Genomic DNA, 12,630 nt, shown 5'->3' on the forward strand with positions numbered 1-12,630 from the left:
CTGCTCAGGCCCACAATTGCGCGTGGGTGAGTCGCGCTATTGAAAAATGGTCAGAAAGCTTGTCATCAGAAATTGACACGATTGATAAAGATGAGATACTCCTTAAGTTAGGGAATATCAAAGACGCTGCCGCCTATATGCTAGAAGCGATGAAAGATATTGGACTCTTGAGTTCACAAGCCGCTACCATGGCAGTATCGGCTCGGCAGGCGTTGTGGATTCGCCAGTGGAACGCGGTTACAGATTCCAAAAGACATATGGAGGCTCTCCCGTATAAAGGTGAGGCCTTATTTGGCGATGGACTGGATGCGTTAGTCTCGGCGGCTACCGCAGGTAAGTCAACATTTTTGCCCTCTGCACCGGCACTGGCAAAAAAGACATATTCTCACATGCAGTCCTTTAGGCCCAAAAATAACAAAAAAGCAAGAGGTTCCCCCTTCTTTGCAGGTAGGGGAAGGGGAAAGGGAAAGAAGTCCACAGCGGCTTCAGGTTCCCAGGAGCAGAAGTCTACCACTTCTTCTGCCAAATCTTCAGCAGGACGCTAGGGCTCACTTGCGGGAGGCAGCTCGAGTGGGGGCACGTCTCAAACTGTTCAGCCAAGGTTGGATTCTGTCTGGCCTGGATCCCTGGGTGTTGCAAATAGTGTCCCAGGGATAAAAGCTGGAGTTTCAGGACGTCCCCCCTTGACGATTTTTCAAATCGACCTTGCCAGCTTCTCTTCCAGAAAGAGAGGCAGTAACAGCGGCAATCCAAAAATTATGTCAGGATCAAGTCATAGTCCTGGTACCTTTGTCACAACAAGAAGAGGGGCTTTATTCAAGCCTCTTTGTAGTTCCGAAGCTGGAAGGCTCTGTCAGACCGATCCTAAACCTAAAAAATATGAATCTCTACTTGAAACGATTCAGGTTCAAAATAGAATCAATGAGGGCAGTGATTTCCAGTCTGGAGTAGGGGGACTACATGGTGTCAGTAGACATAAAGCATGCTTACCTGCATTTTCCCATTTATCCCCCTCACCAGGCTTATCTGAGATTCGCGGTTCAGGATTGCCATTACCAATTCGAGACGTTGCCTTTCGGCCTCTCCACGGCGCCGAGGGTATTCACCAAGGTGATGGCGGAGATGATGGTTCGACTGCGTCAAAAAGGAGTCAATATAATTCCTTATCTAGACGATCTCCTGATAAAGGTGAGATCCAGGGAGCAGTTGTTACAAAACATCACACTCTCCCTGTCCATACTCCAACAACACGGGTGGATCATAAATTATCCGAAGTCACAGTTGGAACCGACAACAAGATTGTCTTTTCTCGGGATGATTCTGGACACAGAAGTTCAGAGAGTTTTTCTTCTGGTGGAAAAGGCTCCGGAAATCCAGATAATGGTAAAAATAAGATTTTACTTACCGGTAAATCTATTTCTCGCAGTCCGTAGTGGATGCTGGGGACTCCGTAAGGACCATGGGCACTTTAAGAAATAATTTAGGTTCTGGTGTGCTCTGGCTCCTCCCTCTATGCCCCTCCTCCAGACCTCAGTTAGAGAAACTGTGCCCAGAAGAGCTGACAGTACAAGGAAAGGATTTTGGTAATCCAGGGCAAGATTCATATCAGCCACACCAATCACACCGTATAACATGTTTATAACAACCAGTCAACAGTATGACAACAACAGAGCATCAGGTCCAACCCTGATGCAACCATAACATAACCCTTATTGAAGCAATAACTATATACAAGCATTGCAGAAGAAGTCCGCACTTGGGACGGGCGCCCAGCATCCACTATGGACTACGAGAAATAGATTTACCGGTAAGTAAAATCTTATTTTCTCTAACGTCCTAGTGGATGCTGGGGACTCCGTAAGGACCATGGGGATTATACCAAAGCTCCCAAACGGGCGGGAGAGTGCGGATGACTCTGCAGCACCGATTGAGCAAACACAAGGTCCTCCTCAGCCAGGGTATCAAACTTGTAGAACTTTGCAAAAGTGTTTGAACCTGACCAAGTAGCCGCTCGGCAAAGCTGTAATGCCGAGACCCTTCGGGCAGCCGCCCAAGAAGAGCCCACCCTCCTAGTGGAATGGGCCTTAACTGATTTTGGCAGCGCAATCCAGCCGCAGAATGAGCCTGCTGAATCGTGTTACAGATCCAGCGAGCAATAGTTTGCTTTGAAGCAGGAGCATAAAGCTTGTTGGAAGCATACAGGAGAAACAAAGATTCTGTTTTCCTGACCCTAGCCGTTCTGGCTACATAAACCTTCAAAGCCCTGACCACATCAAGCAACTCGGAAACCACCAAGTCAGTAGTAGCCACAGGCACCACAATAGGTTGGTTTATATGAAAGGATGAAACCACTTTCGGCAGAAATTATGGACGGGTCCACAATTCTGCTCTATCCGCATGGAAAACCAGATAGGGGCTTTTATGTGACAAAGCCGCCAACTCTGACACACGCCTAGCCGAAGCCAAGGCTAATAGCATGACCACCTTCCACGTGAGATATTTCCACTCCACCGTTTTGAGTGGTCCAAACCAGTGGGATTTCAGGAAACTCCACACCACGTTAAGATCCCAAGGTGCCACTGGAGGCACAAAAGGGAGCTGAATATGCAGCACTCCGTTTACAAACGTTTGAACTTCAAGTAGAGAAGTCAACTCCTTTTGAAAGAAAATGGATAGGGCCGAAATCTGGACCTTAATGGAACCCAACTTTAAGCCCAAATTCACTCCTGACTGTAGGAAGTGAAGGAACGGCCCAGCTGGAATTCCTCCGTAGGGTCATTCCTGGCCTCACACCAAGCAACATATTTTCGCCATATACGGTGATAATGTTGAGCTGTTACGCCCTTCCTAGCCTTTATCAGCGTATGAATGATCTCATCCGGAATGCCTTTCTCTGCTAGGATCCGGCGTTCAACCGTCATGCCTTCCAACGCAGCCACGGCAAGTCTTGGAACAGACTGGGCCCTTGTTTCAACAAATCCTGTCTTAGAGGAAGAGGCCACGGGTCCTCTGTGAGCATTTCTTGCAGATCTGGATACCAAGTCCTTCGTGGCCAGTCTGGAACAATGAGTATTGTTCTCACTCCTCTTTTTCTTATTATCCTCAGCACCTTGGCTATGAGAGGAAGAGGAGGGAATACATATACCGACTGGAACACCCACGGTGTCACCAGGGCGTCTACAGCTATCGCCTGAGGGTCTCTTGACCTGGCGCAATACCTCTGTAGCTTTTTGTTGAAGCGGGATGCCATCATGTCCACCTGTGGCAGTCCCCACCGACTTGTAATCTGTGCGAAGACTTCCTGATGAAGTCCCCACTCTCCCGGGTGGAGGTCGGGTCTGCTGAAGAAGTCTGCGCACTGTCAGCAGTGTTCATCCCGGGAGTAGACAACTGGGAAAGTTGTCTACTCCCGGGATGAACACTGCTGACAGTGCGCTTACGTGATTCTCTGCCCAGCGAAGAATTCTGGTGGCTTCCGCCATCGCCACTCTGCTCCTTGTGCCGCCTTGTCGGTTTACATGAGCCACTGCGGTGATGTTGACTGACTGAATCAGAACCGGTTGGTCGCGAAGCAAGTTCTCCGCTTGACGCAGGGCGTTGTATACGGCCCTTAGTTCCAGGATGTTTATGTGAAGGCAAGTCTCTTGACTTGACCACAGACCTTGGAAATCTCTTCCCTGTGTGACTGCTCCCCACCCTCGGAGGCTTGCATCACTGGTCACCAGGACCCAGTCCTGAATGCCGAATCTGCGGCCCTCTAGAAGGTTAGCGCTCTGCAGCCACCACAGAAGAGACACCCTGGCCCTGGGGGATAGGGTGATTAACCGATGCATCTGAAGATGTGATCCGGACCACTTGGCCAGTAAGTCCCATTGAAAGGTCCTCGCATGGAACCTGCCAAAGGGAATGGCCTCTATGATGCCACCATCTTTCCCAGGACTCGAGTGCAGTGATGCACTGACACCTGTTTTGGTTTTAATAGGTTCCTGACCAGTGTCATGAGTTCCTGAGCTTTCTCTATCGGGAAATAAACCCTTTTCTGGTCTGTGTCTAGAATCATGCCCAGGAAAGGCAGACTAGTCGTAGGAACCAACTGCGACTTTGGAATATTTAGAATCCAGCCGTGCTGCCGTAACACTTCCAGAGAAAGTGCTACGCTGATCAGCAACTGCTCTCTTGATCTCGCCTTTATGACGAGATCGTCCAAGTATGGGATCATTTTGACCCCTTGCTTCCTCAGGAGTACCATCATTTCCGCCATTACCTTGGTAAATATTCTCGGTGCCGTGGAGAGACCAAACGGCAACGTCTGAAATTGGTAATGACAATCCTGTACCACAAATCTGAGGTACGCCTGATGAGGTGGATAAATGGGGACATGAAGGTATGCATCCTTTATGCCCAGAGACACCATAAAATCCCCCCTTCCAGGCTTGTGATGACCGCTCTCAGTGATTCCATCTTGAACTTGAACCCTTTCAGGTATATGTTCAGGGATTTTAAATTCAATATGGGTCTGACCGAACCGTCCGGTTTCGGGACTACAAACATGGTCGAATAATAACCCCATCCCTGTTGAAGGAGGGGAACCTCGACCACCACCTGTTGAAGATACAATTTGTGAATTGCAGTTAACACTATTTCCCTCTTGTGGGGGGAAACTGGTCGGGCCGATTTGAGGTATCGGTGAGTGGGCATCTCTTCGACTTCCAGCTTGTATCCCTGAGACACAATTTTTAATGCCCAGGGATCCACCTGGGAGTGAACCCACTTGTGGCTGAAATTTCGAAGACGTGCCCCCACCAGGCCTAGTTCCGCCTGTGGAGCACCAGCGTCCTGCGGTGGATTTTGGAGAGGCCGGGGAGGACTTCTGTTCCTGGGAACTAGCTGTGTTGTGCAGCTTCTTTCCTCTACCCCTGCCCCTGGCAAGAAAGGACGCACCTCGGACTTTCTTGCTTTGTGATCGAAAGGACTGCATTTGATAATGTCGTGCTTTCTTAGGCTGTGCGGGAATATAATGCAAAAGATTTGAATTACCAGCTATAGCTGTGGAGACCTTCTCCACAACCTTCCATATGCCTCTTTTAGTCGGCATCACCTGTGCATGTTCCACAGGACACGTCTAGCAGAAATCGACATAGCGACTAATGTCTCTTTGGGCATGTTTTATATATATATATATATATATATATGACAGCATCTTTTTTATATATATATATATATATATATATATATACATACACACACACACACACACACACACACACACACACATACATATGTATACACATACTAGGGTCTCAATGTCCACGCTGCTACAGCGCTATAACCCCATGCCGACACAATCGCCGGTCTGAGTAGTGTACCAGAATGTGTGTAAATGGACTTCAAAGTACTTTTACTGCATGCTATCTGCAGGATCCCTGAGGGTAGCTGTTAAGTCAGCGCTACCTTTTGGGCAAACGTGACACCCTAGGGGAAGATTCCCATCGTATCCTGGCCCTAGTAGGGAAAGGATACTCCCTGAGAATTCTTTTTGGGAAGCTGCTGCTTCTTGTCTGGAGATTCCCGCTCTTTTTCTTCATGAGAGGAGGGAAATTTACCTCAGCTTTCTTCCCATTAAACATGTGTACCCTTGTGTCAGGGACAGATGAGTCATCAGTGATATGCAAAACATTTTTTATTACAATAATCATATATTGAATACTTTTCTGCCATTTTGGCTGTAACTTTGCATTATCGTAGTCGACACTGGAGTCAGACTCCGTGTCGATATCAGTGTCTATTATTTTGGATAGTGAGCGTTGGGAGACTCTGAAGGTCTCTGCGACATAGGGACAGACATGGGTAGATTCCCTGTCTGTTCTCTAATCTTTTGTGCAATAAATTTACCTCAGCACTTAATTTCACATATCCAATCAGGTGTCAGCGTTGTCGACGGAGACACCACTCACGCACACACATTTGCTCCATCTCCTCCTTAGGAGAGCCTTTTACCTCAGACATGCCAACACACGTACCGACACAACACACACTCAGGGAATGCTCATCTAAAGATAATTCCCCCACAAGGCCCTTTGGAGAGACAGAGAGAGAGTATGCCAGCACACACCCCAGCGCTATATGACCCAGGAAAAAACACTGCAATTTAATGTTTACCCTGTGCACCGGATTATGTGCCCCCCTCTTCTTTAAAACCCTCTCTTCTGCCGTGGTATAAGCAGGGAAGAGGCTGGGGAGCTTCGTCTCAGCGGAGCTGTGGAGAAAAAATGGCGCTGGTGAGTGCTGAGGAAGAAGCCTCGCCCCCTCGACGGCGGGCTTCTGTCCCGCTTAAATATACATTTTCTTGGCGGGGGCTCATACATATATACAGTGCCCAACTGTATATATATGTTTACTTTTGCCAAAAGGAGGTCCAAATGCTGCCCAGGGCGTCCCCCACTGCGCCCTGCACCCTTACAGTGACCAGAGTATGTGAGGTGTGTGGGAGCAATGGCGCACAGCTGCAGTGCTGTGCGTTACTTCAGTGAAGAACGGAGTCTTCTGCCGCCGATTTCGAAGTCTTCTTGCTTCTCATACTCACCCGGCTTCTGTCTTCCAGCTCTGCAAGGGGGACGGCGCGCGGCTCTGGGATCGGACGGCGAGGGTGAGATCCTGCGTACGATCCCTCTGGAGCTGATGGTGTTCAGTAGCCTAAGAAGCAGGACCTAGCTTGAGAGAGTAGGGCTGCTTCTCTCCCCTCAGTCCCACGATGCAGGGAGTCTGTTGCCAGCAGAGCTCCCTGAAAATAAAAAACCTAAACAAAATACTTTCTCTCAGCAAACTCAGGAGAGCTCACTGAAAAGCACCCAGTCTCCACTGGGCACAGTATCAAACTGAGGTCTGGAGGAGGGGCATAGAGGGAGGAGCCAGAGCACACCAGAACCTAAATTCTTTCTTAAAGTGCCCATGTCTCCTGCGGAGCCCGTCTATCCCCATGGTCCTTACGGAGTCCCCAGCATCCACTAGGACGTTAGAGAAACAGATATTGAAACCAACAAGTGTGTCGATCCATCAGTGCATTCGGTTGTTGGAGAAAATGGTGGCGGCCTACGAGGCCATACAGTTTGGCGGGTTCCATGCCAGAGTTTTACAGTGGGACCTATTGGACAAGCGGTCGGTTTCCAACCTACACATGCACAGAAAGATAATCCTGTCATCGAAAGCCAAGATTTCACTCCTGTGGTGGCTACACAGCTCTCACCTACTAGAGTGACGCAGGTTCGGGATCCAGGACTGGCTCCTGTCGAAGTCGAAAAATATTGCAGTACACACATCATGTACAAACTACACACAGATGGACTCTGTGCGCGTACTCATTCTGCTGTGCTTGCACATATTCGTAATTTGAGTAAGGTTGATTCCGCAGTCCTGCGCATTGACGCGTGGTATGAGTATTTACGGTAGTGTTTGTATTCGCATGGAAAAGCCATAAAAACACATTACATATTTAATCCAAATAGTGCACAATGTACACATAGTCTCCCTGAATCACACCAGCAAGTTACAACAGTTTAAATGGTATAAGAACAAAGGGATTCACCTTTACAGGATAGGAGGGGACAGAACTAGGTTATAAGGTGGTGTTTGGTATCCAGCTGTAGGGTATTTTAAGGGCAATATTCCAGTGTTGGTTTGCAGAAGATCGCATGCTCATGGGAATAGATATGCGCAGGAGCAGAATATAAATATAAACTGTATTTACTGTACAATTGTTATGCGGCGGGAATCCAGAGGAGACCACCCACAAGTGCATCTGGAACATACATCGCCCACCTATTCAAACCAACCTATGACCTCTCCTGTACTGTAAATGACCATCCCTGTGTCCAATGGACAAAGAGATTACAGTATCCACTGTGTTAGGTTTTGGAAGATTGTATAAAAGAGCCAGCTGCATGCCTGGTCACACACAGACTCTTAAGGTCATCTACCCTGATGACTGAGGACCAGACTGGGAAGTGCAGGTGAAATCAAACAAGTATGTACCATTGACTGTAGCCATTATTCTATTGTATTGTATTGGTTATATTGTTAGCCCCTGCAAGTAAAGAACCATTGGTGGGTTAGACCCCAACCTAGTTTTGAATTACAATCGGTGTCGTGTTCCATTTCCTTGCTAAGGTTTAAAGTGTATTTACAGCCACTCGGGCTGCTGCATTGTGCTAACAGCGTATAGGCCTGTGTATGCAAACTGTGTAGTCCCTACGCCCTTTCTGCGTACATACGCAGAGTGTGTACACTGTGCGACCTTGTGTACGTAAGGATTGTAAATAATATAAAGGTGAAAGGTTAATTACTGCGGCCGTAGCGGCTCAATATTAAAGTGTATTAAGTGTGTTTAAAGTATAAGCTTTTTAGTCCTGTAAGTAAACCAGCGTTTACACGCCTGGTAACCACGGATGCAAGTCTCCGAGGCAGGGGAGCTGTCACACAAGGAGAAAGCTTCCAAGGAAAATGGTCAAGTCAGGAAGCCTGCCTTTACATAAAAGTGCTAGAATTGAGAGCCATTTACAACGGCCTTCAACAAGCGGTACATCTTCTTCAAGATCATCCCGTGCAGATCCAGTCGGACAATGTAACAGCTGTCGCGTACATAAACAGGCAAGGCGGAACGAAAAGCAAAGCGGCAATGGCAGAGGTGACGAAGATCCTCCACTGGGCAGAAAGACATCTAAAGGCTCTGTCTACGATTTTCATTCCGGGAATATACAATTGGGAAGCAGACTTCCTCAGCAGACCCGATCTCCATCCAGGAGAGTGGGGCCTCCACCAAGAAGTCTTCACAGAGGTGACAAGTCTTTGGGGAGTTCCTCAGGTAGACATGATGGCATCTCGTCTCAACAAGAGGCTTCAGAGATATTGTTCCAGGTCGAGAGACCCACAAGCAGTAGCGGTGGATGCGCTAGTGGCCCAGTGGGTTTTCTGGCCACATCCGCTGATCCCAAAAGTGCTCAGGATCGTAAGAAGAACAAGAGTTCGAGCAAACTTCATTGCCCCAGACTGGCCAAGGAGGGCTTGGTACCCAGATCTTCAGGAGTTGCTCATAGACAATCTTCTGCCTCTTCCTGAGGACCTGCTGCAGCAGGGGTCGTGCGTGTATCAAGACTTACCGCAGCTACGTTTGACGGCATGGCTGTTGAGCGCAGGATCCTAGCCCGAAAGGGTATTCCTAAGGAAGTCATCCCCACTCTTATTCAGGCCAGCAAAGGAGTAACGTCGAAACATTACCACCGTATTTGGAGAAAATATGTATCTTGGTGTGAGTCCAAGAAGGCTCCTACGGAAGAGTTCCAGTTGGGACGTTTTCTCCATTTTCTGCAGGCTGGTGTGGTGGCGGGCCTCCGATTGGGATCGATCAAGGTGCAGATTTCGGCCTTGTCAGTGTTTTTCCAAAAACAATTGGCCTCTCTTCCAGAGGGTCAGACCTTCGTGAAAAGGGTTCTGCCCATCCAGCCTCCATTTGTGCCTCCTGTGGCACCATGGAACCTTAATATGGTGTTGCAGTTCCTTCAATCGGATTGGTTTGAGCCTCTACAAGAGATAGAGTTGAAGTTTCTCACTTGGAAAGTGGTGATGCTTTTGGCATTGGCATCCGCAAGACGGGTGTCTGAATTGGGGGCCTTGTCTCTCAAGAGCCCTTACGTGATCTTCCATGAAGATAGGGCAGAGTTGAGAACTTGTCAACATTTTCTTCCAAAGGTGGTTTCATCTTTCCACATAAACCAACCTATTGTGGTGCCAGTAGTTACTGACACGTTCACTGAGTCAAAGTCTCTAGATGTGGTTAGGGCTTTGAAGATTTATGTCACTAGAACAGCTAGGTTCTATGCTCCCAACAAGATTGGGTGTCCTGCTTCCAAGCAGACTATTGCGCGCTGGATCAGAGGTACGATTCAGCAAGCTCATTTTACGGCTGTATTGCCATTACCGACGTCGGTGAAGGCCCATTGTACTAGGAAGGTGGGCTCATCCTGGGCGGCTGCCCGGGGGATCTCGGCATTACAACTTTGCCGAGCAGCTACTTGGTCAGGGTCAAACACATTTGCAAAATTCTACAAGTTTGACACCTTGGCCGATGAAGACCTCAAGTTCGGTCAACTGATGCTGCAGGGTCATCCGCACTCTCCCGCCCGTACTGGAGCTTTGGTATAAACCCCATGGTCATGAAGTGGACCCCAGCATCCTCTAGGACGTATGAGAAAATACGATTTTGATACCTACCGGTAAATCCTTTTCTCCTAGTCCGTAGAGGATGCTGGGCGCCCTTCCCAGGGCGCACTTTATGTGCAGTTTAGTTATTAGAGTTACACAAGTTGTGTTATCTTAATTTCAGCATGTTGCTGCAATTGGTTCATGCCTGTTGGCGTGTTATGTTTAATGCCATGTGTGTGGCATGGTTGAGGTGTGAGTTGGTATGTATCTCACAACTAATTTTAAAGTAAATCCTTTCATCGAAATGTCCGTCTCCCTGGGCACAGTTCCTATAACTGAGGTCTGGAGGAGGGGCATAGAGGGAGAAGCCAGTTCACATCCATTGAAAAGTCTTAAGAGTGCCCATGGCTCCTGCGGAACCATCTATACCCCATGGTCATGAAGTGGACCCCAGCATCCTCTACGGACTAGGAGAAAAGGATTTACCGGTAGGTATGAAAATCCTGTTTTCCCACCTCTACCACCATCCCATTGCTTTCCTGGCACACCCGCTGTCTGAGAATACTCGGAGACGCTTTTCCAGTAACTACTGATGGAAACATTTATCTACTGTCCATACTGTTCTGACTTACAGTATATTTATGTGATGCTTCACTTCCCATAATTATATACCTTATACTATCGTCTGGTAACACAGTGACATGATGTGAGTGGGAGAGCAGGAGTATAATAGGGGCTGATGGCTCCTGATGTATGAGATACACCAGAGAGTGTGGGGAGGAGACTGGTCAGGTCCCTGGGCTGGTAACACACAGTGACATGATGTGAGAGGGAGAGCAGGAGTATAATAGGGGCTGATGTCTCCTGATGTATGAGATACACCAGAGAGTGTGGGGAGGAGACTGGTCAGATCTCTGGGCTGGTAACACACAGCGACATGATGTGAGGAGGAGCAAGAGTATAATAGGGGCTGATGGTTCCTGATGTATGAGATACACCAGAGAGTGTGGGGAGGAGACTGGTCAGATCTCTGGGCTGGTAACACACAGTGACATGATGTGAGGGGGAGAGCAGGAGTATAATATGGGCTGATGGCTGCTGATGTATGAGATACACCAGAGAGTGTGGGGAGAGACTGGTCACATCTCCGGGCTGGTAACACACAGTGACATGATGTGAGGGGGAGAGCAGGAGTATAATATGGGCTGATGGCTGCTGATGTATGAGATACACCAGAGAGTGTGGGGAGAGACTGGTCACATCTCCGGGCTGGTAACACACAGTGACATGATGTGAGGGGGAGAGCAGGAGTATAATAGGGGCTGATGTCTCCTGATGTATGAGATACACCAGAGTGTGTGGGGAAGAGACTGGTCAGATCTCTGGGCTGGTAACACACAGTGACATGATGTGAGGGGAGAGCAGGAGTATAATAGAGGATGATGGCTCCTGACTCCCCACTGGGCAGATACACTTAGATACATCATTCTGTACTGGCAGGGGAGGGTGTAGAATAAGAGACTGTTGGAGTAACTAGGCAACACAGTGACATGATGTGAGTGGGAGAGCAGGAGTATAATAGGGGCTGATGGCTCCTGATGTATGAGATACACCAGAGAGTGTGGGGAGGAGACTGGTCAGATATCTGGTCTGGTAACACACAGTGACATGATGTGAGAGGGAGAGCAGGAGTATAATAGGGGCTGATGTCTCCTGATGTATGAGATACACCAGAGAGTGTGGGGAGGAGACTGGTCAGATCTCTGGGCTGGTAACACACAGCGACATGATGTGAGGAGGAGCAGGAGTATAATAGGGGCTGATGGTTCCTGATGTATGAGATACACCAGAGAGTGTGGGGAGGAGACTGGTCAGATCTCTGGGCTGGTAACACACAGTGACATGATGTGAGGGGGAGAGCAGGAGTATAATATGGGCTGATGGCTGCTGATGTATGAGATACACCAGAGAGTGTGGGGAGAGACTGGTCACATCTCCGGGCTGGTAACACACAGTGACATGATGTGAGGGGGCAGGAGTATAATAGGGGCTGATGCCTACTGACTCCCCCCACTGGGAAAATACATATTCCTCATTAGTTTGTACTGACTGAGCAAGGAGAATATGTGACTCTTTTCTGTAATAAGTGATTATTACTCACCTGTGCTGATATCTGTAGGGATTTCCTCCTCTTTACACTGCTGACCACCTCTCAGATACGTCTCTTCTTCTTCCTTTGTATCTTCTGCCTTTATAACAGTTACATACATCTCTTCTTCTCCCTCTATATCTTCTGCCTTTATATCAGTCACATACGTCTCTTCTTCTCCCTCTATATCTTCTGCCTTTATATCAGTCACATACGTCTCTTCTTCTACCTCTATATATTCTGTTTTAAAATCAGACAGACGTTCTACCTAGAAAAACCCCCCAAAA

General features: G+C 48.2%; 1 protein-coding gene across 1 annotated transcript in view; it reads right to left on the reverse strand.

Moving 5' to 3' along the window:
* The window catches only part of LOC135054643 (gastrula zinc finger protein XlCGF26.1-like), a 127,873-nt gene that overhangs the window by 99,969 nt on the left and 15,274 nt on the right, over positions 1-12,630 (reverse strand). The window contains exon 5 of the mRNA XM_063957873.1: positions 12,356-12,607. Coding sequence (XP_063813943.1) covers positions 12,356-12,607 — 252 coding nt within the window. The remainder of the gene's footprint in view (positions 1-12,355; positions 12,608-12,630) is intronic.

Source organism: Pseudophryne corroboree, chromosome 3 (genome assembly GCF_028390025.1).
Source record: "Pseudophryne corroboree isolate aPseCor3 chromosome 3, aPseCor3.hap2, whole genome shotgun sequence".
In the NCBI taxonomy this organism is placed as follows: domain Eukaryota; kingdom Metazoa; phylum Chordata; class Amphibia; order Anura; family Myobatrachidae; genus Pseudophryne; species Pseudophryne corroboree.